Source organism: Hyperolius riggenbachi, chromosome 6 (genome assembly GCF_040937935.1).
Source record: "Hyperolius riggenbachi isolate aHypRig1 chromosome 6, aHypRig1.pri, whole genome shotgun sequence".
In the NCBI taxonomy this organism is placed as follows: Eukaryota; Metazoa; Chordata; class Amphibia; order Anura; family Hyperoliidae; genus Hyperolius; species Hyperolius riggenbachi.
The window spans coordinates 356,516,679-356,544,536 of NC_090651.1; the positions used below are offsets into that span (position 1 = coordinate 356,516,679).

At 45.3% G+C, this 27,858-nt stretch overlaps 1 protein-coding gene across 16 annotated transcripts in view; it reads right to left on the reverse strand.

Annotated features, from left to right (window-relative positions):
• The window catches only part of UBR4 (ubiquitin protein ligase E3 component n-recognin 4), a 185,801-nt gene that overhangs the window by 48,084 nt on the left and 109,859 nt on the right, over positions 1 to 27,858 (reverse strand). For all 16 annotated transcript variants that reach the window (XM_068241725.1, XM_068241728.1, XM_068241727.1 and 13 more), the window contains 23 exons: positions 26,692 to 26,916; positions 26,437 to 26,605; positions 24,105 to 24,249; positions 23,936 to 24,021; positions 23,153 to 23,240; positions 22,496 to 22,689; positions 21,033 to 21,272; positions 20,806 to 20,944; positions 19,669 to 19,794; positions 19,454 to 19,582; positions 17,561 to 17,904; positions 17,386 to 17,476; positions 14,895 to 14,979; positions 13,538 to 13,665; positions 13,297 to 13,426; positions 12,923 to 13,080; positions 11,113 to 11,222; positions 9,381 to 9,522; positions 9,145 to 9,226; positions 6,581 to 6,754; positions 5,958 to 6,079; positions 5,274 to 5,471; positions 17 to 97 (listed from right to left, as the gene is read on the reverse strand). In XM_068241725.1, coding sequence (XP_068097826.1) covers positions 17 to 97; positions 5,274 to 5,471; positions 5,958 to 6,079; positions 6,581 to 6,754; positions 9,145 to 9,226; positions 9,381 to 9,522; positions 11,113 to 11,222; positions 12,923 to 13,080; positions 13,297 to 13,426; positions 13,538 to 13,665; positions 14,895 to 14,979; positions 17,386 to 17,476; positions 17,561 to 17,904; positions 19,454 to 19,582; positions 19,669 to 19,794; positions 20,806 to 20,944; positions 21,033 to 21,272; positions 22,496 to 22,689; positions 23,153 to 23,240; positions 23,936 to 24,021; positions 24,105 to 24,249; positions 26,437 to 26,605; positions 26,692 to 26,916 — 3,386 coding nt within the window. The remainder of the gene's footprint in view (positions 1 to 16; positions 98 to 5,273; positions 5,472 to 5,957; positions 6,080 to 6,580; positions 6,755 to 9,144; positions 9,227 to 9,380; positions 9,523 to 11,112; positions 11,223 to 12,922; positions 13,081 to 13,296; positions 13,427 to 13,537; positions 13,666 to 14,894; positions 14,980 to 17,385; positions 17,477 to 17,560; positions 17,905 to 19,453; positions 19,583 to 19,668; positions 19,795 to 20,805; positions 20,945 to 21,032; positions 21,273 to 22,495; positions 22,690 to 23,152; positions 23,241 to 23,935; positions 24,022 to 24,104; positions 24,250 to 26,436; positions 26,606 to 26,691; positions 26,917 to 27,858) is intronic.

A 27,858-nucleotide genomic window follows, 5' to 3' on the forward strand; every position in this document is an offset into this window, starting at 1 on the left:
AAATAATAATCTGTACCTCATTAGTGGGGCACCACACCTTCTTATACACCTCGGCCACAGGCAGATCCAGGCTGATAATCTTATTATTCACCAGCAGCTGAAACAGGCACAAATCATTACAGAATTGTAGCGAACATAAAATAATATTGCTTATTTTACAAAATTCATTTATAAACTAGTCAGTGTTTCGCCAGTTTACATCCTGAAATTTATCACAGGCAGCAACATCTTTAGGCCTCCTTTACAATGCAAATCGCAAAACGCTACCAAAATCACTAGCTTTTTTTCAAAGCTATTTTCTAACGATATTCCACTGTACAGGAAAGTGATTTAGTGCATTTTGCGATTCTAACACATTAAAACGCAATTGTTCCAAAATTGCAAAAAACTGCTGTATCTGCAGGGCTTGTGTGATTTCAGCAAGTCACTGGAGATTGCCAAATGTGATCACTGCCAGACATTCGAGTGGGATGCTAAAGCTTGGGCAACCTTGTTAATCATCATGACTTTCCTGTATAAATCGTTGGTTGTTACAATAAAAAAATGTCAGTTAAATATATCACATAGAAGACACACACAGTGATATTTGAGAAGTTAAATTAAGTTTATTGGATTTACAGAAAGTGTGCAATCATTGTTTATACAAAATTAGGCAGGTGCATAAATTTGGACACTTATTTTATGAATTCCAAAACCTTTAGAACTAACTATTGGAACTCAAATTGCCTTGGTAAGCTCAGTGACCCCTGACCTACATACAAAGGTGAATCCAGTATTTAAGGGGGTCAATTGTAAGTTTACCTCCTCTTTTAAATTTCTCGGAAGAGTAGCAACATGGGGGTCTCAAAACAACTCTCAAATTACCTAAAGACTAAGATTGTTCACCATCATGGTTTAGGGGAAGGATACAGAAAGCTGTCTCAGAGATTTCAGCTGTTTGTTTACACAGTTAGGAACATATTTAGGAAATGGAAGACCACAGGCTCGGTTTAAGTTAAGGCTCGAAGTGGCAAACAAAGAAAAATCTCAGATAAACAGAAGCGATGAATGGTGAGAACAGTCAGTCAACCCACAGACCAGCACCAAAGGCCTACAACATCATCATGCTGCAGATGGAGTCACTGTGCATCGTTCAACCATTCAGCGCACTTTACACAAGGAGATGCTGTAAGCAGAGGAAGCCTTTTCTCCACCAACAGCACAAACAGAGCCACTTGAGGTATGCTAAAGCACATTTGGACAAGCCAGCTTCATTTTGGAATAAGGTGCTGCGGACTGTGGAAACTAAAAATGAGTTATTTGGGCATAACAAGGGGCGTTATGCATGGAGGAAAAAACACACAGCATTTCAAGAAAAACACCAGCTACCTACAGTAAAATATGGTGGTGGTTCCATCATGCTGTGGGGCTGTGCAGCCAGTGCAGGGTCTGGGAATCTTCTCAAAGTTGAGGAACGCATGGATTCCACTCAGTATCAGCAGATTCTGGAGACCAATGTCCAGGAATCAGTGATAAAGCTGAAGCTGTGCCAGATCTTTGAACAAGACAACGACCCTAAAAGCCGCTAAAAATCCACTAAGGCATTTTTGTAGAACCTAGGTTCTCAATATGTGGTACGCGTACCCCAGGGGGTACTTCTGATGGTTACAGGGGGTACTCGGGCTTGATTTACTTAACCAAGAATAACAAATTTAGAGTTTTAGATAATGATAAATCGTATTTAAACAACACCAAAATAGCATTTTAGCTAATTAAAAGCAATAGTAAATGCTTGGAAATTGTTTAGAACCAATTATGTACTATGATTTAAATATAGATTTTTATAGATGTGTCAAGGGGTACTTGTGATAATGTTTACTATGCTAGGGGGTACTTGATGAGTACAGGGTTTTAAAGGGTACACACCGATAAAATGTTGAGAAACACTGGTGTAGAGGAACAAGTACAATGTTCTGGATTGGCCATCTCAGTCCCCAGATCTGAATATAATTGAAAATCTGTGTTTTGAGAGCTGTCCATGCACGGAAGCCATCAAACCTAAATGAACTAGAGCTGTTTTGTAAAGAGGACTGGTCCAAAATACCTTCAACCACAATCCAGACCCTCATTGGAACCTACAGGAAGCGTTTAGAGGCTGTAATTTCGAAAAAAGAGGATCTACTAAATTTTGATTTCATTTCCTTTTTGTGGTGCCCAAATTTATTTTAACAATTATTGCACACTTTCTGTAAATCCAATAAACAATTTCACTTCTCAAATATTGTGTGTTTCCTATATGATATATTTAACCACTTAAAGCGGACCCAAACCAAACATTTTTTTTTAATTAAAAAGATTTAGTTGCACCACTCTGACACATACAAAGATAAATAAACACTCTTTCAAACCTATGAGCATTTCAGTGCATGCTTTTCACCCTTCTCTTTGCATAACTAGAGTTATACTGGGGGCAGCCATTAGCAATTCCTCCATTGCTGGACACCATCTCCTCCACCAGTTTGCCGGAAAAATGCCGGCAATTTGAAAGGAAGGGAGGGTTTCCTCCAATAAATGTAAAATATTTTATATTTGTCATCATGCAGCTGAAAAAAGGCTGCTATTTATTATTATAATTTAGAAAATAGATTTTATTTCTGAAATCTTGTATTTTTAATTTGGGTCCACTTTAAGGACCACAGTCTTTTCACCCCTTAAGGACCAGGGCCTTTTTCCCCATTCAGACCACTGTAGCTTTAACGGTTTATTGCCCGGTCATACAACCTACCACCTAAATGAATTTTACCTCCTTTTCTTGTCACTTATACAGATTTCTTTTGGTGCTATTTGATTGCTGCTGCGATTTTTAGTTTTTATTATATTCATCAAAAATGAATTTTGTAAAAAAAAAAATGATTTTTTTTTATTTCTGTGATAAAATTTGTCAAATAAAGTAACATTTCTGTATACATTTTTGTCCAAATTTATTGTGCTACATGTCTTTGATAAAAAAAAAAAACAAACAAACAAAAAAAAACATTCAGTGTATATTTAAAGAGGAGCTGTTAGGTATAAGGTCTCAGAGAAAATAAACATATATCAGTAGCTAAAGATTGGCTGTACTTACATTACATATGCATTTCACTGTCCACATTTGGATTTCACAGAATTTGTATATAGTATATGCAGAGATAGATGCTCCTGACAGCTCATGGCAGGTTCCATGTTTTTCTGTCAAATGTGTCGTCATGTCCTGCCTGCTTCCTGATCACAGATAAGCTCCTACTTGAACAACACAGTGTGCAGTGAATATTAATGAGCCATGTGGCTAGGAACAATAGCTGACTCTTGCAGAGTACTCTGCCCCGAGATTTATCAGTGCTACACGCTGGACTGATTACAAGCTTCTGTAACGTCTCATTAGCAGCCGAGGGGAGGGCCCCAGAATGCTTTGCAGTTTAGTATGCGGCTTGCGTCCTTATGGGTCTGTAACAGACTTGCTGATAAGCACACATCAAAGGTAACTGAGATTTTAATCTTCACTAATGGCTTTTGGGCTTCCTTCTAAACTGTTTAACACAGGAGAATAGAGGTTTAAATTAGCTTCTGCAGCCTGACAGTTACTCTTTAATGGTTTGGGTAAAAGTTATAGCGTTTACAAACTATGGTGCCAAAAGTGAATTTTCCCATTTTGAAGCATCTCTGACTTTTCTGAGCACCTGTCAGGTTTCATGAGGTGCTAAAATTCCAGGATAGTATAAATACCCCCAAATGGCCACATTTTGGAAAGAAGACCTCCCAAAGTATTCACCTGATCTGATGTGTAGGTGTGCTAGGGGGTGACATGTGGTGACAGGAGGTGATTGATGGGTGTCTCAAGGTGTGATTAGAGGGGGAAATAGATGCAAGCAATGCACTGGCGAGGTGATCAGGGCTGGGGTTTGAGGGCGTTCTGAGGGTGTGGGCGGGTGATTGGGTGCCCAAGGGTCTGATCTGATGGGTAGCAGTGACAGGTGGTGACAGGGGGTGATTGATGGGTGATCAGTGGGTGATTAGATGGCAGAACAGATGTAAACAATGCACTTTGGAGGGGATCTGAGGGTGGGTCTGCGGGCGATCAGATGGTGTTGGTGGGTGATCAGATGCCCGTAAGAGGCAGGTTAGGGTCTGATCTGATAGGTGGCAGTGACAGGTGGTAATTGACAGGTGATTACGGCGGAGGATGGACATATACAGTACAGGGGGGGGGGGGGGGTCTGGGGAGGATCTGAGAGTGTGGGGGGGGGGTGATCAGGAGCCCCCAGGGGGCAGTTTAGGACCTAATCATAAAAATAGTGTTGACAGATAGTGACAGGGAGTGATTAGGGGGTTGATTGGGTGCAAACAGGGGTCTGAGGGGGTGGGCAGGGGGATCTGAGGGGTGCTGTGGGCGATCAGAGGGCAGATCAGTGTGTTTGAGTGCAGACTAGGGCGGCTGCAGCCTGCCCTGGTGGTCCCTCGATCACTGGGACCACCAGGGCAGGAGGCAGCCTGTATAATACACTTTGTATATATTACAAAGTGTATTATACACTTTGTATCGGCGATCGAGCAGCTAATAACGGCGGGTTACTGCACCAGGTGCCACCTGGTGCAGTAACCCGCAGGATCAGGAGCCTGTTGCCGGCGGCTGATCCCGCGTGACGCGATCACCGCATAACCACGCCCGCCGCCGATGGGCGTTTTGTGGTAGTTTGGGCCCAGCCCTTGCCGCCACCCATCGGCGCGGGGGGGGGGGGGGGGTAGTCGACAAGTGGTTAACTGACTTCTTATCGTAACAACCAACGATTTATAAAGGAAAATCATGATGATTAACAAGGTTGCCCAAACTTTCGCATCCCACTGTATACAATGCAGTAGCACTTTTCAAATTGCTCTAGTAATGAGGGCTTAGTCCTGTTCATTTAGGTCAGAGACGCACTGCAGAGCGCTTTTTCATCCACTTTAGGTTTTAAAAACGCTCTCCTATTGACTTGCATTAATTTTACAGCGATTTTAATGCAAGTCAGTTGGAGCGTGTTTTTAAAAACTAAAACGGTTTGAAAAGCTCTCTGCAATGTGTGTCTGCCTTTTCTTAAGAGTTTCCAAACCAGTCTCCCAGAATGCTCTGGGGGAGGGGGCAATAAACATCATTTGGAGGGCGGGGCTACCTATTGGGATACCATTATAAACTGGGATAAAAACGGTAAAAGTGGGTCTCCTGAATAATTGAATATATTGTACTATAGGTCACTGCATGGGCTGGACTCTGCACTCACCTCCATGCCGCTGTCATCCTCAAGCAAGGCCACAAGGTCACAGTCTTGGCAGATCTTGTTCTTGATGTCCCTCATTAAGGGTCCGATGCCCGGCTCGTTGCTGCTGTAGGGGTTCCCTGGCATACGACCCTGCAGGAAATCCTCTTGCTGGGGGTCTTTCTCCAGCGTCACAAAGAACTCTGTCACTTCGTTCTCCTCCTGATAGTGGAAAAGAAACAGTAAAAAAAGGGGCCCCTACAGAGAAATACCCCAGCCTGCCAATGGCTCATGTAGAGACACAAACGAAACGTAGGTACAGCAAAGTCCCCGTTATCCACAATTCCAAAGCAACCGGAAGTCTCAACTAACCGGCATGCCTTAGGGTGATAAAAGGGGCCAGTGGTTTCTGGAGTTTGCAGGGCATAGAATCTTAAGCCTCTAGGTGGCGTCTTCTAGCAATCATGTTCGCTCCTAGCGGCTTTTTGGCCTCTGGGAGTCGCACACGGAGGACACCGGAAAACCACTATGAGCTACAGGATGAGTAGAAGGAAGCCGCCCAGAGGCTTGGTAAGTATTTTATGCTGTGTTGTATTTTTTCAGGCCGGTTACTCAAGAAATCAGCAAGCACATGTATCTAGCATCAGGCGATGCCCTCCGGTGCCGGATACCGGAGACTTTGCTGTACACTCCCCCGCATACACTCACCGGGTATATAATGCTGCACAACCTCTCAAATATAAAGACCGGCGTCCTGTAATCGTCCACACTGTATCGCTTGGCCGTCTCAATACACACGGCCATGAAAGCTTTGGTTTCCGATTCTGTGCCTACAGGGAAGACAGAAACAATGTTGATTAAAACTAGCTCGCAGAAAACGTATCTAAATTCAGAATACTGTGCAGTCAGGCCGTCTGCTAATACAGAATCCTACGCTAGCTGCCCTGGTAATTCTTCCAGTCGGGGTGTACTGCACATGCATGGCCCAGGAGCGCGTGCTCCCTTTGCACTCCCGGCAGGCAGACGGACTGCGCATGTGCCGAGTTGCCCCAACTAGAGAAATTGCCAATGGAAATATATTTTACAAGGGACTTGGTTACAGGGTCAGTGGTGAGCAGTGATACATGATCTAAGTGGCCCCTGGGTGCCGATGACTTAGAACATATGGTGGCACTGCATGTTTCAGGCAGAAGATTGAGGCCAGTAATGGTAACTGTGTCAGTCTTCCTCAAATAACATCATAAGTCAGATGCAGACTTTACTTCATGTGATCTGTTTAGGCCATGAACTGCAGCATGTGAGCGGGCACAAGATAGGAAGGGGGCTGTTACCTGTTGTCATGTCCTCCAGCATCTCTAGTAACATGTCCTGAGTCTCATCGATGAGTTTGGTTCGTTGCACCACCAGCTTCCGGAGGCACAGGTACCCGTTCAGCACGGTGCCCACCAGGCGGCTCTTGAAGTGACGCTTTATGGACTCTACTTCCACAAATGAGGACAAGAGACCTGAAAAATGGAAAGTGGGTAAGAGAGAGTGTGGTCGACACAGGTGTGAGAGCTCATCCGGTTCCAGCGGGGTGGGGGGGGCATAGAAGGAAGAGGTGTCGAAAAGGCCAGGGGTGGAGAGTAGAGGGCAAGGGTAGAGCATAAAGGGCAAGGGTAGAGCATAAAGGGCAAGGGTGGAGAGAAGAAGGAACAGAGTGGAGAGAGAAGAAGGCAAGTGGAGGAAAGAGGAAAAAGAGTGGAGAGAAGAGGAAAAAGAGTGGAGAGAAGAGGGAACAGAGTGGAGAGAAGAGGGAACAGAGTGGAGAGAAGAAGGCAAGGGAAGGAGAGAAGAGGGCAAGAGGAGGAGAGAAAAGGGCACAGGAGGAGAAGAGGAGAGACGAGGGCAAGGGGAAGAGAGACGAGGGCAAGGGGAAGAGAGACGAGGGCAAGGGGAAGAGAGACGAGGGCAAGGGGAAGAGAGACGAGGGCAAGGGGAAGAGAGACGAGGGCAAGGGGAAGAGAGACGAGGGCAAGGGGAAGAGAGACGAGGGCAAGGGGAAGAGAGACGAGGGCAAGGGGAAGAGAGATGAGGGCAAGGGGAAGAGAGATGAGGGCAAGGGGAAGAGAGATGAGGGCAAGGGGAAGAGAGATGAGGGCAAGGGGAAGAGAGATGAGGGCAAGGGGAAGAGAGATGAGGGCAAGGGGAGGAGAGAAAAGGGCAAAGGGAGGAGAGAATAGGGCAAGGGGAGGGGAAAAGAGGGCACAGACTGGAAAGGCGGCGGCAAGGGGACGAGACGAAGGCAAGGGGAGGAGAGAAGGGGGCAAGGGAGGGCAAAGAAGAGGGCAAGAGGAGGAGAGGAGAGAAGAGGGCAAAGGGAGGAGAGGAGAGAAGAAGGCAAAGGGAGGAGAGGAGAGAAGAGGGCAAAGGGAGGAGAGAAAAAGGCATAGGGTGGAGAGAATAGGGTGGCGAGAGGAATGCAGGGAGTGAAGAGAAAAGGGCAATGGGTGGGGCTGGATCAACATTACAGCTTAAGAACTTGTGCAGTTTTGCAGACTTAAGGCGCTATCAGCATTGCCGTTTTAGAACAGGTTCACACTGTATGGATGCAAAATGGTGTGTTAAATGCAGATCAGCAAAGGTTCCGTCGCATGCCCGCTGCTTCGTTCACATACTCTCTTTTGTGCAACTGGTTTTACTTGGGACAACACTGGTCCACTTCACCTGCTGCCGCTCATTCGGGTCCCGCGCCACTGCTGGCACCCCTGCTTGGTTCCCTGTGTTCAGAAGAACTGCCAGTATATAAGACAAAGCCCCTCCAGAAGCAAAAGACCAACGGGAAGCCCCAGGGAAGGTTCTCATTGGTCCACCACTCAGTGAACCAATGAAATTCCTATCAAGGAAGAGGGGAATCCCATTGGTCTGTTGCAAACCAATGGGAGCCCCATATGCGTCTGATAGGGCTATAACCTATATATTGGAACTTCTTCCATAAAATAACTCGAGCGGGGGATTCAGGATCAGCGGAGGACCAGAATAGATGGCAGAAGGTAAGTAATTTGCAAAATGTGGCAGCCTAGCCTAGTCAGTATGGACACTGTCCATCCTCACAAAATTCTATAGATTCCAGGGCCGGATTTATAATTAGGCACTGTTGGCACGTGCCTACAGGCGCCTGATGATGAAAAGGCGGCTCACTCCTCTTTTCGAGTGCCACCCTCCCTCCTTCCCTATGCAGAGTCCAGATGAGAGTGTAAATGAGAGGTTACACAGCCTAATCTAGACATTCCACAGACGAGCTCTCCCTTCAGTCAGGGGCACCTCTAGCTACTTAATACTGAGGTTCACCTAGCTACCTAATACTTGGGGGCATCTCTAGCTACTTAATATTAAGGGTACTTCTGGCTACCTAATACTAAGCAGCACCTGTAGCTACCTACCTACCTGATGGGCAAGGGAAGGGAGAAGGGACAGCTGGAACAGACAGCACACTTGTGGTGCAGTTTGGTGAGGTTTGTAGGTCTATGGAGGGCGGAGCAGGACATCTGTGCCTATAGGCTCCCGTGATGTAAATCCAAACCTGATTGATTCTGTCGGCATCCACTTCATCTGGTCGATCAACAAACATCCTGTACCTTCCTCTACTTGAGCGGAACGCTCATCGGAACTGACCTAACGGATCCGACCAGACTAATGTGAACGGATCCTATTGCTTTGCATAGAACCGGTTCATATCCATGCTGATCCCTTCTGTTCAATTCCAATAAGCGGGATGTTATTTCTGTCAGTGTGATCCTGGCCTTATAGTCAAGATGGGAAGCGATGCTAAAGAGGAGCCTACCACGTTGTTAGAAATAAGACATCTGACAGTTTTAGAGCAAATGGGTATTTTTTAACACAGCTTTAGTCTTACCGGTGAGGCTCTTTAAGGCATAGCCCTGCTGCAGATCTGTGCTGAGAGTCGCCTCCTCCAGCGCCAGCAGGCGGGCAATCTCCTACGAGACAGACAAGCAGAACAATTATCGATGCTGCATCTGTAAGCTCGGCTCAGTTCCTAGAAAAAGGATAAGTGGGCACTTCTGCAGACAATGCTTGCACTGGTCCAAAAACAGACCGCTGCACTGCTGGGCGGTAGTGAAAGGCTGTTACCTTGGTGATGAGGTTCCCGACGTAGGGGAGGACACCTCGAGCGGCCAGGTACACCTTCCAGTGAGCGGGTTTGATGAGCTTCTGATACAGGGCGAGATATTCTGCCGCACATTCACCGGCCACACTCAGCTCATCCAAATAACTGCGAGAGACAAGACAAGTCAGGTGATGAGAAAGGAAGCCGTAAACAGCTGATCCATACCACTTCCCAGCATGCCTTGCAGCATCACAAATGGCCTCTTTTTGGGAAGCACCAACTTCTTCAATAAAGTGTAACAGTCGGGCATAAAAATCAAAAACCTAAAGCAGGAATTATATGGAGGCTGCCATATTTATTTCCTTTTAAACAATATCTAATTGGCTGCAGACTGCATTGGTGTCTGAACAATACCAGAAACAAGACTAGCTAGTCTTGTCAGATGTGACAATGTCACAAACATCTGACCTGCATATGATTGTGCAGAGTCTATGGCTTAATGTATTGGAGGCAGAGGATCAGTAGGACAGCCAAGCAACTGGTATTGCTTAAAAGGAAATAAATATGGCAGTCTCCATGTCCCTCTCACTTTAGGCGTTCTTTTCCTTTCTTTAACCGCTTGCCGCCCGCGTCACGCCGGTAGGCGTGGCCGCGGCGGCAGCCCCAGCTAACGCCAATTGGCGGAAAGTCCTGGGGCAGCAGTTTACGGGAGATCGCGCGCACGCTGCGCGGGCATCTCCCGCTTGGTGGGCGGAGATGCGCCGCTCGGGAGACTGGTACACGGCGAAACCGCCGTATATTTACATGTGCAGCGATGCGATCAGCAGCAGCGCTGCACTGGGGACAGCCGTGTGACACGGCTGTCCCTCTGGGGGACAAGAGAGCGATCGGCTCTCATAGGCAGAAGCCTATGACAGCCGATCGCCGTGATTGGCCGGCTGGGGGGAGGGAGGGGATTTAGAAAGAAAAAAAAAAGAAAATGGCAAAAAATATTTAAAAAACAAAAACAAATATTTATAAAAAAAAAAAATAAACACAGGGGGGGCCATCAGACCTCACCAACAGAGAGCTCTGTTGGTGGGGAGAAAAGGGGGGGGGGATCACTTGTGTGCAGAGATATACGGCTCTGCAGCTTGGCCTTAAAGCTGCAGTGGCCAATTAAGGGAAAATTAGGCTGGTCACTAGGGGGGGGGGGGTTTACCACCATGGTCCTCAAGAGGTTAAAGAGACTCTGTAACAAATTTTTCAGTCTTATTTCTTCTATCCTATAAGTTCCTATGCCTGTTCTAATGTGCTCTGGCTTACTGCAGCCTTTCCTAGTTGCACTGTCTCTGTAATAAATCTTATCCCCTTTCCTCTGTCGTGTCTGTCGGGCTAAAGCTTGAGTGTGTGGAATGTGCAGGGCTGCTTGTGATTGGTTAGAAGCGATACACAGCCTCTGCAGGCCCCCTGCACACTCTGTATGACTCACACACTCTGTTTATGTGAGCCTATCACAAGCTGGTTAGTTTGTTTGTAAACACTGCCTAAAACTGTTAATTACAAGCCAGGATTGCAGCAGAGAGTGGCAGAAACAGCACAGAGGGGCCCAGGAGTAAATAAGGAATATAATGGTATGCTTTTTAGGGTAAGAATATTAGAGTACAGATTCTCTTTAATGGTGTTGTACTTTCACATATTCTCGTGAAGAGAACACAGCGACAGAAGCACAGAATACAACCCTATATAATTATCGCTCCCGCTGGATTGACTCACCTGGTGAGAAGGTCCAGCACCTGCTGCCGGCGGCTCGGGAAGGTTGCCAGCGCCTCGACAATGGTGCAGGCAGCCTGGCGTGCGGCCTGTGTGGCTGGAGTGAATAACACCTGCGTATGAAGACAGAGAGTGCGCTCAATGCACGGTGTACAGATTACCATGTGACAGAGGCAACTTGCAGGAAGTGCAAAACAAGAATTTCTGACCACAAAATGACATTGAAAATCATATGTTATGTTCAGGTCACTCCTCCTGTTCTTCCTGCCACATACAGAGTGCAGATGAGAAGCGTGCTGTGGGGAATCAGAATAGTCACTTTCTTTTTATTACAACCATCGAGGCTCTGCAGTTCCCCGCCCCCTGCCATAGTCTCTCATCAATCCTCATTGCTGATAAATAACATCACATGGCCATAAAGAGAGGTATAATAGTGGAGGATAGCACAGAATGATGGCAGAAGCCACGACAGCTGTAGCGGGGTAGTGTACACCTCAGCACACTTCCATTCACATGCTCCGCAAATGGCTGGCAACTGGACCAGCCTGACGAGAGTCACGTCAGGAGTAGCAGCAGAGTGATTGGGAGACGCAGCGTGATGGACAGACAAGTGGTGGAGGAGAAAAGGAAGTCTCGATTAACCCTTTCCAATTTAGATTTCTAAAGCACCCATGCCGTTGCCCCCCTTCCTTTTTCTGGGGGACGGGGCAGGGATAACACATGGGTGACCCAAGTGAGAGATGCAGCAGATCTAGGAGGCGACCTTGTATCAAGGAGAGGGGGCAGGGCAAGCTCCAGTGTGCACACCGTAGCTCCGCCCCATTGCTGGCGTGTCAGTGTGATTGCAAGATGCATCATTGTACCGGAGGGAATCAAAGTTTCCAACTTTCTCCCAACACTTTGATCCTAAGTGTTGGGAGAAAGTAAGGAGACATCGTGCCGGCAACGGCGCCCCTAGTGACGTGCCCGATTGGGCCCACTTAAAGTGGATCCGAGGTGAACTTTTACTCATTGCACAATTGTGTTCCTTTCCTATTGTTTATAGGGCATTCCTCAAGCCAAATACTTTTTTGTTTTTGTTTTAATACTCCAATTCTCTATAAACTAAACAAGCCTCGCCCACAGCTTTTCAGAGTGCCTTGGCATTTTAAGACAGTAGCAAGGGCTTATGGGAGCTCAGTCCGGGCAGGAGGAGGGGGAGGTGTTACTAGCCATTGATTTCAGAAGCAGAGGGGATGAGGGAGGAGGGGGAATTAGGTTTTTTCACAGTCTGAGTGCTGATGGTGCAGATAAGCCTGCCTGTTTACAAACAACATGACTGCTGTAGTATCACAGGAAGAAATAATAATTTTCTATTAAATCTGTTTGCAGCTAAGCTAAGATATATAGACAAGTTACTTGTTATAGTTCGTTTTTCATCTCGGATCCGCTTTAATATTTAAATTACATGCTGCAATGGCAGAGGATGGAGCAAGTGGAGATCACAATGTCAGACTTGATAGAAGGCTGTAAAAGCGCCACCTAGCAGCAGCCATTTTTTTTCTATGCCTATGCGGGACATAGTCCAACATAGGATTGGAAAGTGTTAAGATTTATTTTTTTATTTATATAGCACCAACATTTTCCGTAGCGCTGTACAACGTACAAGAAGCATACAACAATGGGGAGCATAGTTACATGAGCAGTACAACACACTGCCTTTTACTGCCAATACAAGTCAAGTATTTTTGTTTCGTTTCCTCGGGGGAACTCTGATGAAACTCAAATCAGTTCAGCTACAATAATCAGAGAGCTGTGCAGTAACAATGGGCACCTGTCTCAGCCAGTTGTTGTGTCCTAGTTTCAGGTCCAGTGGTGTGGTCCTCTTGCCCTTCCTGCTCAAATATTGCTTCCACTTCCAGGTGTACTTCTCCTGCAGGTACAGCTGTCTCAGCTCTGCTTTGCTGGGAGTTTTTCCACCATTGTCGATACCTTTTAAGAAAGAACAGACACGATAGGGCCATACGTTCCTGAGACATAGACACTCACTGATCATGTGGGGTTTTCCTCAAACCAACCGGCATTGCAGTACCCCCGAATATTGAATCCTTCTAACCCCTGGGAGGAGACTCGTGTTCCCACCTCTAGGGGTACCAGAGAAGACTGGCCATACACATCTTTGTGGCCAGATAGAAAACACGGCATTACCTCTAGCTGGGAGACATTTCTTCCAGGCCTCGTACGATGCTTTGGGGTCCCTCTTGAGCCACAGCTGGGCCTGGGCATGTATCTCATTGCTGTACGGCTTCACTGTGGTTAATGTTTCTATGGGCACATCCTGCAAAAACAAACCATGGGATGAGAGGCTGTGTACACAATCTGACAAACACGTTCGGACAATTTGATAAAGCCGTAATCAACACACAAGGACAGATCTTTGGAATTTTACCTTATTCTTCTTGCTGGTGGGAGTTGGCGGTTTAATGAGTTTCTGTAGGATTCTCAGACACATCAGGGTGATGTTCTCCACCACCACCGGAGTCTTAATATTGACGGCCATCAGGAAGAGGCTGAGGGCTATTATGGAGAAAGAGATCACCTTCAAGATCTATGAACTCTGAAGGACCGAACTGAGATGGGCAAATACTTGAGTAATCACGTAGAAGTCAACGATGACATTGGTTCTCCATAGAGACAACCTGCTTGTGGTAACAGGGTTCTGTCTTCCATATTAGGGCTGCTTAAAGTGAACCAGAGACAAAGCACCCTCATGTATTTTACCATATAGATCAGTGGGAACATTAGAGAAAACACCTACCTTGCTCTCGGTTTCATTCTTCACTGCTCAGCCTGCTTGTTATCAGCCCTGATAAAATCCCCGACTGAGCATTCAGTCTGGCTTTGCTATAATGACTCAGCTCTAAGGATTCCTGAGCAGAGCCACAAGGGGGCAGGCTTGGGCTTGAAAAGACACCAGAGAACACGGATTCAGCTATAATTATTCCTGAGCAAAGCCAGACTGAATGCTCAGTCAAGGATTTTATCAGGTCTGATTAGACGCAGTCTGAGCAGTGAAGAATGAAACTGAGAGCAGGGTAGGTGTTTTCACTTGGTTCACTTTAAGACGCCAATTAAGAAGGTTACTGAACTCTATAAGCCTCTATCAGCACCTTCACATATCCTCACAAAGGTACCAATTCAATAAATTTTTCTCCTCCATATTGTCACAGAGGAGGTTTTAGCATCTTATCCATAAAACACATTGGCCCTTATGCAATTCACTTTTTCTCCTAGAAGATCATTTTTTATCTTCCGTTTAAAATAACTTTTCTGCATAACTGAAAGAGTTCCAAAATGTAGGTTAAAAAAGAGGTCGAAATTATCCTGAGTATTTTCTTGCTTGCTATAAATATAACAATAAAATAAAATGTATTTATATAGTGTGAAAATATCAACTTAGGAGTGCACATAAGTCTAATAGGTCAAGATTTGTCAGTATGGGAGCTGAATTTACATAAAAAAAAACTGCTATCATCCACCTGAAATAGTCAAACCAAAATGTTTAACATTTGAAACCATAGTAAGGCTATGGGATTCCAGGAAAGTACTCTATGTGATTAGATATATTGCAAACCATGCTTTATCTCCGTTTATTTACACATCAGGTTTGCGTTAAAGGTACGACTTTAAAAATAATATTTTTCTTGCCTACTTTTTTTCCCCCTGTTTTGTACACAAGAATGTCTCGAGTAAGATAATCGAGGCCAATAAGTCTACCTACAAAAACTAGGTAGAGGAACACCTACCACAGCGGAGGCGGAGCTCCCAGCAGCCGTCTTCCTTGGAGATGGAGTCGGTGAGCAGTAACATCTCATACTGCAGACTGCTGGCCTGGAACACAACACAAGGGAGGAGAGTCAAAGGAGCATAAAGGGGCAGATTGCTATATTAGGGTATACAGTACTAAAAATTACATTTTTTTAACCACTTCCCTTCTCTTGGGACGAGTAACTACGTCCCTGCAAAATGCCGTAACTCCGTGCAGGGACCTACTACGTCCCTTCCCGCCTGGCCCCCCTGCACACTCCGACGATCATTACCACCTCCAACCATTAGCTGGGAGATCAATGAATGGGAACACAGCTCCCATTCATTGTTCTAAGTCCCCGTGTGAATGAACGCCGTCGTCTATTAGGCGGCACCCTCATTTACAAAAACACAATACTTACATGTCCATGCATTACTTCCCTTATGCATAGTAATACTAAAGGGAAGTTATGTGCGAGGACATCTTGTGGCCAAAAATTACATCCCCAAACTTTTTTTTTTTTTTTTAAATAAAAAGACCTATTTTTACTTTTTAAATTGAGCTCTTATCTCCCACACACTCCAATAGTCCCCCCCCCCCCCCCCCCCCCAAAATAGCAAATAAAACGTGTGGGCTTTAATTAGAGTAGCATGTATTATTTTAAAGCTATAATGGCCGAAAAATAATTTTTTCCATTTTTTTCCTGTTAAAGAGACATTGAAGCGAGTAAAAAACTCGCTTCTTCTCTTATATTCCATGCCCCTGCTAAACCGCCGCTATCCCGCCGCACAACGGGGGTCACTTACCCCCCCAATTCCCCCCCTGCAAAATCAACGACCAAATTGGTCGTAGATTTTGCTGCTCCTAGAGGCAGGGCTAACGGCTGCAGCCCTGCCTCACAGCGCGTCTATCAGCGGCGCATCGCCGCCTCTCCCCCGCCCCTCTCAGTGAAGGAAGACTTAAAGGGGCGGGGAGAGGCGGAGATACGCGCTGACAGACGCGCATGAGGCAGGGCTATAGCCGTTAGCCCTGCCTCAATGCGGAAGAGATCCCCGGCGAGGACGGAGGGGATTTGGGGGGTAACGGACCCCCGTTGTGCAGCGCGATAGCGGCGGTTTAGCAGGGGCACACATGTCCCTGCTGAATATAAGAGAATAAGCGAGTTTTATACTCGCTTCAGATTCTCTTTAAAACACATTTAGAATGAAATAATTCTTAACTAAAAGTACCCCCAAAGAAAGCCTAATTGGTGGCGAAAAAAAACAAGATATAGATTGTTTTGTTGTGATAAGTAGTAATAAATTATACGCAAATGAATGGAAGGAGCGCTGACAGGTTAAATTGCTCAGGTTTTTTAAGGGGAAAAACCCTTGGAGGTGAAGTGGTAAAGTACTAACTAAGTGAGTGAGTGAGTGTGGTGTGTGTGGTGTGTGTTGTGTGTGTGTGTGTGTGGTGTGTGTGGTGTGTGTGGTGTGTGTGGTGCGTGTGGTGCGTGGTGTGGGTGGTGCGTGGTGTGGGTGGTGCGTGGTGTGGGTGGTGCGTGGTGTGTGTGGTGTGCGTGTGGTGCGTGGTGTGGGTGGTGCGTGTGGTGTGCGTGTGTGTGGGTTGTGCGTGTGTGTGTGTGGTGTGCGTGTGTGGTGTGCGTGTGTGGTGTGCGTGTGTGTCTGGAGTGTGTGAGTGTGTCCACTCCCGGGTGACCTTAGTTCTAATCTACTAAAGACAGTGGAACATGCACCACTTATGGGGATGCGAAGGCTGGAGTAAACAGAAGAGTAGTTGTCAGGATGATTTTATATTATCGATGTTATAAATAGTTTTTCAATAATCTCATGTAACTATAAAGCCTCATACACATGCTTGACTAAAGTCAGCAGAGGAGGCTGATAACGGGCTGCAACAGTCAATAATCAGGCGTGTGTACAGATGCGCCCGATCTCCAACACGCAAGCAATCCGCCTGGCCAATCAACTCACACCCAATGACAGTCAATTCCTTTGTGCATGCCGCTCCCCCGCCTGCTACTTGACATCTGGCATGCGTCACTCCGCATAGCAACAGTACACGTTGTCAGCTACACAGCTAACTCCCATCTCTGCAGCCCAGATCAATGATGTCACCCAATGGGATCGGATTCCAATCCCTTAAGGGGCGACAGCCATCAAAGGTGTGTGTGTAACTTATGTATTATTAGATAAAGTATACTACTGTGATGGAGTTATGACATGAATCCTCCAACATCCTTTGCACCTATCTTTAGGAAAGAAAAAAAATTGCCCGGGTCTGTTATTAGATGGGGCGGGGATTTCAAGACCTTATGTGCAATGCAGACCCTGGGGGTGAGAAAATCACAATTTTGTGTGTTTTAATATATCTTGGCATCGCATTAAGTTTAAAGCAAACTGTAATTTATAATTTAGGTACTCTTTAAGCAAGGAAGCCGCACAGCAGCAGTGGGAGGAGAGATGAGAGCAGGTTACAGAAGTACATACCAAATCCGGGTTTGCCCAATGTCCTTTCAGAGCAGTGGATACTTTCCCAATGATCAGATCGTTCATCTGCTGAGTGGCTTCTGGATTGTCCCTATAAGGTGAAGCATTGAATTAAGTGGAGGATGATAAATGGTTGTATAAATCAGAAGCACAGATTTGTGTCATTCGGTCCTACCTGGTAAGCAGGCACATGACCTGTCGCACCTCGTCACGCATTGCTGCCGGGCCGCGGCGCAGGTTGTAGTCGAACAGTTCCCGGATGAGGCCCTGGGATACCAGAATATGGCGTATGGTGCTGTTGGTGGCCAGAGCACGGAGCAGTGTGATGCAATGTTCTGTCACTGCAGAGGCGCAGCCGTAACACTTGGTGGAGGAGGTGTGTCCACAGCCGAGGACAGACAAAGCTCGGTATTGGCTGGCCGTGATTGTGGGCTGCACCGAGGTGCGAGAGGACCTGGTGGCGGCTTCTCTTTGCTGCAAATCGTATTCCAAAAGCTCCTTCCGGGAGGCAAAAACTTTCTAAAAGCAGAAACCGAGAGAAAACTCACTGAATACGTTTTACCAAATTACAAACATGGGTCAAGAAACAGCTCCTTGGAGCATAGTTTGTCTATAGCACGGCCAGATGTGGCCTGCGTCACCATTTTAGGTGTCTCACAAAGAGCAGCGGTAAGGGGCTAACCAGATTCGACTAGCCCCTTGGATCAGGTCATGTATTTTCTTTAATAGTTTAATGCTGTCTCAGGTGCTCTTTAATGAAAGATGGGAAAGAGAATTCAAATCTTCACAAATAAATAATTAGGCCTGCAACTTGGACCATGTTTTACAATTTGTCTCCTTATGTGATTAAGTTTAACACGCTTGGTATATAGTGTCCACAATGGAAAACGCCATTCACAAACAACTGCAGTTTCCATGTGTGAGTGGGATAAAAAAAAAAAAATATATATATATATATATATATATATATATATATATATATATATATATATATATATATATATATACATACAAAATATTAAAAACAGGAACAATACAAAAAGGGTACTCAGTGATAAGATCGCTATTTTTAGCTGGGCGGAGCAATGATTTCATCAACCTGTTTATAGGTGCCAGGACTGCACCAACTCACCCTTACAATTTGGCCAGCTATGGCTTTACTGCCAAGTATGTGTGTACTAATCTCAGAATTCTGCTCTGGTCGCGTCACAGCTGGTAGCTTCTGTTAGTCAACATCACAGTTTGCGAACAGGATGGATACAGTCTGCACATGGTTTTGAGGGTGTTGTATACAGACAGTATATTGCTATCACATTGTATGAGAACATAAGGAAAAGACAATATACTGTGAGGGTAATATACAGTCAGTCAATTAAAGGAATACTATCGATCCCCAAGTGTTCTAAAATGACAGTGTGCAAATAATGTATAAGTAGCTGTGTAAACATTTTCCTACTTTTCATGTTAAATATCAGAGGCAAAAGCTGTAATTTATTGAGGGTAGGATTTAGCTATATTGGGACAAATCAATTGCAGAAGGGGTGTCTGCTTCAATGCACAGCCAGAGTTGTATATCAGACTACAGAAAGCAAATATCAAACATATCAAACTCTGAAAGCAAAAACAGTATGAAAAAAGCTGTGACAATTAGTTACATTTCCTCTGCTCTCTTCAGACAAGTCAGTCAGAAACACAGGACACAGGAGCTGCAGCTGTTGGGAGCTCTCTTCTCTCTCTGTCACACACAGAGCTACACATAGAGTTAACTGATCAAGTGTGAGGGGAATTTCCCCTCTCCTCATGGCTCAGTCAGCAGTCAGTTTTTGTCAGTAAACTTTGAATGTATTTTGCTAACAGTAAACAAAGAAGTTGCTACTAAAATGTATACACCAGTACTTAGCAGCACTTCCCAAACAATTCCTGTGTCAATTGAAAAAAATATGTGAATCGATAGTATTCCTTTAAGTCAGTTTATAGTGGCCCAGGTCACCTGGAAGGTAATATAGGGCATAAAGAAACCAAAAGCATCCCAAGTATACTGGATAGACTACCTAGACTTCTCTACTACCTGAATGATTTTGGAGAGTTCATCGAAGGAGTTCTTGCAGTCCCCGCAGTACTCCTGCGCCAGCTGCAGTATGTAGCGGTTAACGCTGGCGGACGTGGAACTGATCCCTCCAGCATTGGCTGAATCATCCTGAAGGACAGAACAGAACACCAATCAGGCAATCTCACAAGAAGACTATGCAATGTCACAGACTGGACCTGGCAGAAGGAACCTACCTGAGGCTTCTCGGGGGCTGCTTCATTGACTTTACACAGAAGGTTCTCCAGCTGCGGCCGGTGGCCCATCAGCTGGTGGTAGACTCGATCGGCTTTATCCAGCAATGTGTTTATGTTTGTGACAGCCTAAAGATGTAAAACACAGCAGAAATGAGGAGCTTAAAGAGGAGCTGCACCCAGCAATATAACACAACATTATGTTATACAGTGTAATCTCATTATAGTAAACTCAGATACTACAGGTATACTAAAATAAATGTCCAGGTCCTGGCCAAGCACCCTTATAAGTATATGGGAAGACCGCCTGGCATAGTAAACCCAGAAATAAAAGAACGTCAGTCATTGTGAACCTGTTTTTGGCCCATAGCGGTATGCTGTATCCAGCTATAGTGGAAAGTGGGCGGGCTCATGCGTCATACATCAGTCAGAGACCCATAAGCCTGCTGGCAGCCATTTGTAGCCCGCTCAATATCTGTACACTACTCTGGGCTTGCGTGGATTACCTCAAAAGCAGCAGGCAATGCATGAGCTGAAGACTGCAAGCTGCATCTTTTGGTGAGCTCTATGCTTCCTGTGTAAGCTGCTGCCTGATTACTAATCTGTGATTAGATTGTGCATGGCTGCAATGCTATAGTATCATCCAGGATGGACAGAGGAGCACACTATCAGTATTTAGCTTATTTTATGTGCTTTAGTGAGACGATTTCTGATATTGTTAACAATGTAGCCAAGTCCCTTGTAGTTTACTATAAAGGGATGCCAATATAAGTTAAAGCAATTTTCCACTCTTTGATCAAACACCATTAATCACCAGGTTCTCCTGCGCAATCCCCAATGGAGATGCAACAAAAGAACAACATAGCAAGGTTTTAATATGACGACGGCATGAGGACAGTCTACTGATTGCATCGTTAGCAGAAGCTCAAAACTAAGAAACCAAAAGCATGTAACCAGCCACACCAGGTTTGCAGCAATCATGTTCTATCGCCTTAACACAGCATCCAAAGCTGAAAAGAAAGAAAACCCTGAAATTGGACTGTAAAAGCTAAAATTAGTGAGCCTATTAATGTAATCCTCATTTATTTATAGAAATGAGACAATGATCTAACAACAATGTGCAGAGCATCAGTAGCTGACCTTTTTACGATCCTCCTCATTCTCGATGGGGTCCACAGCGCAGCAGGGCCGGGCATACAGCATGAAGTCGAAGCGAGCGTACTTGCAGAAGCCACAGGCATTGCACAAGAATGGATCTTTCTCATCATAATTGATGGATCTGAAAAGGAGGAGGAGATCAGGCCTGTTAACTGTGTGAAGAACAGCAGAAAACTCTCCATTCATCACGGCACAGACCGGGCTCTGACCTGCACTTGTGGCACTGATACACATTCTCCCCACAGTTCCCACAGACGCCAGGATTGGCTGGCACCGAGGCACTGCAGCGCGGGCACTGAAGAGTCTCCGAGGAGGCCTGGTAATTCTCATAAAAATCGGCAAACTCGATCATCAGGTTGGAGGCGACGATGGGAAGCGGAAGGTCGATCTTCACCTCTGTCTGCCCCGGAGTCAGCTGGACCTTCTTGGCCTTGTGCCAGCGTGCCGGTCTGCAGGGAAAGAAGGATCCGTGATCAATTCAGTAACAAAAAATTCCACTACAGGGGGAAAAATACATCCTCCTCTGCTCTCCCTGCACCAGAATTCAGGCCACACTAACATGCCTGGAGTCAATGACTCAAGGCGCCTATAAGTTACGCAATATTGCGGTACGATTGTCCTTCCAGTTCAATAATCTTATTAGATTGAAAGAGAATTAGTTGCGAAACGCGGATGTCTAATTAATCTTTTCGGGCCAAAATTTGTTGATAGGATAGATGGGGAATGCTGGCAAATTCTTGGTCACAAGAGCTCAATTCGCTGCGTGGCTATAACAGAGTTCGGTATCACACCGACTGAGGGATCCCCGAATGGTGTCCTCTCAAGTGTATAAGCCCACCGGGTACAGTGTTAAGGTCTCAGCTCTCCGCTGGTGTGACTCCAGGCCATGTGACACAGGCGCATGTTGCGCCATCACTATGCACCGAGTCACGTGATACAGATCCTTGCTGTGACACCGAACACCAGAGGAGGCCAGGATTGGCACCGGTGGGTAGGTGAGACTTTACACTTAGGCATGCAGAGGACACACAAATACACTTAAGGAGACTCCGAAGTCTCATAAAATGCCACTTTTTATGTAACAGTTACATTCAGCAGTATCGCCCTAACTAAAACGCTGCATCCTCGCGGCAGAGCGCTGGTTTTTAACCCCAAAATAGTCGTGGATTTTTCTGCCCGGGGAGGCAGAGCTTAACGCTGTAGCTCTGCCTCCATTCACGTCAATCCCCGCAGATCTTTGCCTCTCCCCCGCCCCTTTGTCTTCCTTCACTGAGCGGGGCGGGGGAGAGGCGGCGATTAGCGGGGATTGACATGCATGGAGGCAAAGCTACAGCTCAAAGCTCTGCCTCTACCAGGAAAATCTCCCCACATTTTCCCATGGGGATTTGGGGGGTTTAAAACCAGCGAACTGCCGCTGGGATGCAGTGTTTTAGTTAGGGTGATGGTAACTGGTAACTGTTACATAAAAAGTGGCATTTTATGATACTTCAGAGTCACTTTAAGGGGCAGCTCGGCAGCAGGTCGATTTCAATTAGACTTCATGCTGAAATCGATAGGAAGTGAATTTAAGTAGAGACATCTCTCTGATCAAATTCGACAAAAGCCAGCTACCCAAATGAGGAACCTCCCCCCATTCTCTGGCCTCTCATCACAACATTTTTAAGAGACTCACTTATTTTTGAGTTCCACGATCGCTTGGACAGTGCGGTTGTTGTAGTACAAGTTGATGGTACGGACCATTTTGGTGCGTTTCAAATCTCCGATCTTGACTGTCACCTTGCTGATGGTGTGGCTGCCAATGAGTTTGACCACTTGCTGTGTGGTGGTGTAGCGGGTGTCCACTTTAATGGAGGACAACTTGATGTTCTGTAAAGACAAAAAAACAACAAACACTTAAACAATTTTACCAAGACCTTAACGTGGAACTAAACTTCCTCACTGCTCTAAAAAATAAGCCACAGCATAATAAGTTTTATGGTCAAAAAATATTTTCTTCATTACAATTTATGAAAATCCTAAAAAAAAAACAAAAAACTTTAAAGCATGTCCAAGGTGACATGGGAAATAAACATTTGTATGTAGAATGCAAAACATTAATAACCAGGCGGCTGTTCTTTTTTATTTTGTTGTCTGCAAGATTTAATTTAAGGCATACAAGTGACAGCTTCTGTCTTGTCGGCACCTTATAGGGAATTTAGTAAACATAAGCAAGCTACAGCCATAAAAGTTTTCCTGACAGAACAACTTCTGAGGGCAAGGGAGAGATAGAAAAAGGTCAATAGTTCTTGTATTGAGAAACTTAATAAACTGCCGTCTATACGGTACTTACACAAAACGGAACCTCAGGGTTGTTGCAGACGAGACAGGGGTCACTTTCCAGATAATAACCGTCAAATTCTACCAGACCAGAGAGGGTGCTGGAAAAAGAGAGCAAGCAAAGTCATAAGGTTTTATTAAGTCTGCTCCCTCCTGCAAATACAGAGAGCTGGTGTACAGAGAAATGATCAGACCAGATCTACAAGTTCATGTGACTAAAGCTGTCACACGGGGATGTGGAGATCTCACAGCTGGTGTACAGAGTATAGACAGAAACAGAAAGGACAGCACAGAGCAATGATCATACCTGATTTACAAGTCATGTTAGTGAAGCTGTCACACAGGGATGTGGAGATCTCACAGCTGATGTACAGTGTACACAGTATAGACAGAAACAGAAAGGACCGCACAGAGCAATGACCAGACTTGATTTACAAGTCATGTTAGTGAAGCTGTCACACAGGGATGTAGATATATTACAGTTTGTGTACAGCGTACACAGTATAGACAGGAAAGACAGCAGGGATCAATGACCAGATCTGATCTACTAGTCATGTGGGTAAAGCTGTCACACAGGGATGCAGAGATATCAGAGCTGGTGTACAGTACACACAACAGACATTTAGGACAGCATAGCCATAGAGCAATGATGTGACCTGATCTACAAGTTATGTGAGTAAAGACTGATTCAGAGGAGCAGAATAAGTAGAACCTTATTGCACTAATCAGGGAGCTAGCTGAGAATTCATTAAATATGTGTACACACTTCCCTCAGACTGAGAAGCAGGACTCTTACTTGTAGATATTGGAATTGGGATGATTGGTCAGGATGTGGTTTTGGGTTCGGAGTATCTCGACCGCCTTTTGCGAATATTCTTTGAACTGTGGGGAGATAAACGGTTTGAGTTTTCTGGAATCACAGCTGAGGACATCAGACAATTCTGAGGACGAGCTACACATCTCACCTTTTTCTCAGTCTGTGGAGTCTTCAGAGAGAAATACCCGAGGAGATCCACAAACTGCGCTGCTTTGCGTCCGTAGGCTGGCAGTTCCGGCCAGATGGACCACATGAGGTCCAGAAGAAGCTCCTGCTGGGCCTTGTTAGAGTTTCTGAGGGAAAAAAAGGATAAGGTAAAAGGGGTTAAAATAGATCTTAACAAGCAACAGCATAATAACCTTTAAAGAGAACACAGCTTTTTTTTGTAATAAAAAAGAAAAACATAGGAGGGAAAGGGACACCGAGGCATGTCATGGACCAGGGTACATGCCTGTGTCCCATCTGCCTGTGTCCCATCTGCCTGCCCCCCCCCCTCCCTGTACACTTTATTTCTTTGTTATAGCTGATACAAATCCTGTAATAAATTTGCAGTATATCTACTTCCGGTTTTCATGGAAGCAGACATATTGTTAAAGTTGATCCCAGATAAACTTTTACTCGTCGCATAATTGTGTTCCTTTCATATAGTTTATAGGGCATTCTTCAAGACAAATACTTTTGTTTTGTTTTGATACTCTAATTCCCTATAAACTAAACAAGCCTCGCCCACAGCTCCTTTCGTGCCTTGGCACTGTAGCAAGGGCTTATGGGAGCGCAGTCTAGGCAGGAGGAGGAGGTTACTAGCCATTGATTTCAGAGGCAGAGGGGAGGAGGGAGGAGGAGAGGGGAATTAATTTACACACAGGCAAGCTGATTGCATCTCCAGCCCTCAGCCTGTGACAATGTGACAAACAGAACATGGCTGCCCTCATTGTATCACAGGAATAAATAATCATAAACTTTTGAAGTGTTTTGCAGCTAGATATGTTGTGTGAACTATCTAAACTTTAGATAAGATATATAGACAAGTTACTTGTTATAGTTAGTTTTTCACCTCCGATCCGCTTTAACATCCAGTGTTTTCAAACTAGCTGCTCTGCAGAGGCAGCCAGCGGGAACAGCCGAGAGATCAAATTACAGTTGTGATTGAACACAGATGCGGGGGAATTAAAGAGGTTAAACTCTAAATACATGCAGCGTGCATTTCTCAATGTTTTCCTTCTGTCCTATGCAAAAGTTCAGGTCCACTTTAACTTAGGCGGTTACACAGAAACACAGGTGGGAACTTCATACATTTACACTCAAACTATTACAACTAGTTCTGGTGAACATTAGTCAATTGGGCCCATATTATAGAACTGCTTAACCACAAGGCTCTTGCCTATTTCTACCACTCCCTAGAAAAGATCTACCAAAAGATACCAGCCGGCCTCCCTGTTCACTTGTTCACCATTCTGGCTGTTGAAATGACCAACTGCTGTTCAGCAAGTGCTTTTGACAAAGAAAAATCTGAGAATACCCCATATGACACTGAACTAGTGCAAAACTTGTAAAGATTTTAATTGCCAACTGTAAGCGATAGGGACATAGGATAGAACTGATTTAAAGTACATTTTAGTTCTTGTATGTGAACACATTTGTTAAAAATTTTACAATATTTAATGCTGCTGAACAAACTGTTACCTGTGCTCTGCTGTCATGTGACAAGCAGTGCCGGCAGAGAAAAGGTTAGCCTGACAAATGCAAACAACACTACACAGAATAGCTTACGAGGCAGATAAGAGACACTCATGGTACTGAAACAGACAACACAAAGAAATCTCGTTTCTGAAAATTCCACCTTCTCCCTCTAAAATGTTACTGATGCGATTGGTGTCATTGGTGAATAGGCAATATCCTGCAGGGAGCGCGAGAAGTAATACCTGTACAGGGAGGATAAAGCAGAAAACCGAGAGCCCAATATAGTGTAGTATGTATTGAATCAGGGATGGTACATAAAATGCAAGTATTATACTTACAAACAAGGGTTACCGCTAAGGCAACCACTGTATAGGCAGGTAGGGAGATTAAGCCTGTCCCTACTCAGAACTAAGATGTCGCTCTCTGTGGATAGGAGAAAAAAGGGTGAACCACCCTTCCACCTGGGGTGGATAAGCTTGACGTAAAGGTGTACAGAGGCGCCAACAGAGTAAAAAATGCTAAAACATTTAAAATGTTCGGGTGGCGGTGGTGGACCTGCCCCTCAGAAACAGACACGATGCTGTTGCTTTATGATCCAGAAAAATGTATTCACATACTCCTATACAATACTGCTACGCGTTTCACGGGCACAATCCCGCTTCATCAGGCAATCAACAAAACGGAGTATCGCAGCTTTAGGTCCAATATCAGCTTGGCACCTCTGTACAGGGAGGACACCATTCACTCTATAGGTAACTGCTGGAAAGCATTTCCACTGTTCAGAATCCCAATGTACTGACCTGTAGATATGTAGGGCCAAGCAGTGAGCCTGCCAGCGCACAGACGAAGCGTTGGACTCCAGAAGAAAGCAGCGCAGAAACTGGATCAATGTCTCCTTATCGGCAAACTTGTTCAGCTGGTTAACCAGAGCTGTACACAGCTGCTCTTCCTGGCTGTTGGCGCCATCGCCTGCAAGACGAAACGTTTATTGGATTTGGCGTGATGGCTGGTAACTTTCCCATGGACATTCGCCCCAAGTCATACAAGCCACTCACCATCCTTTTCTTTCTCCTTTTCCTCCTTTTTACTCTTCTTGGTTGAGGATTTGGACTGTGACCCGGTCTGGCCAGACCCAGAGGACGGACCGCCGGAGGAACCAGAGGATGCTGCTGCGGAGAGGACTTTACTGCCACAGAGGGCGCAAGAGAGCAGCTGTAACAGCACTGGCGACACGCCTTCATCCACTAAGAAACTGACTTGGAGCAAGAAGTAGAGCACGGCTGATGGGACACAAAACCACCAGAACATTAACTACAACTGGTCAATAATCACAGACCACTATGGATCTGAAAGGCTATGACTTAGGATCCAATTAATGTGCTAACTATCGTATATGGATTGTATTATCTAAAAGTTATATTAAATAAGACATTTTTAATAATAATTCCAATGTTTGCATAGCGCTTTGATGCTGCCGGATTCAAAACGCTTGTGAGGCAGCCACTAGAGCGCACTCAGTAACACTGTTAGGGTGTTATTGGGTCTTGCCCAAGAACTCCTTACTGAATAGGTTCTGGCCTCCTGAACAGGAAGAGATTAGATTTTTAACCCAGGTCTCCTATTTCTGAGGCCTTAAAGGATACCCGAACTGACATGTGACATGATGAGATAGACATGTTTATGTACAGTGCCTAGCACACAAATAACTATGCGGTGTTTCTTTTTTTCTTTCTTCGTCTGAAAGAGTTAAATATCAGGTATGTAAGTGGCTGACTCAGTCCTGACTCAAGACAGGAAGTGACTACAGCATGACCCTCACTGATAAGAAATTCCCATTTTCTCTCTTTCTTGCTCTCAGAAGCCATTTTCTGCTAGGAAAGTGGTTTATAGTTGGAATTTCTTATCAGTGAGGGTCACGCTGTAGTCACTTCCTGACTGAGTCAGGACTGAGGCAGCCACTTACATACCTGATATTTAACTCTTTCAGACAGAGAAAGAAAAAAGGAACACAGTATAGTTATTTGTGTGCTAGGCACTGTACATACCCATGCCGATCTCATCATGTCACATGTCAGTTTGGGTATCCTTTAACCATTACACTCGGCCGGATTTACCATAAGGCACCGTAGGCAAGTGCCTCCCTGAGCGTCTCCCTCCTCCTTCCCTATGCAGAGTCCTGATGAGTGTAAATGAGAGGTTACTCACCCTGCTCTAGGCAATCT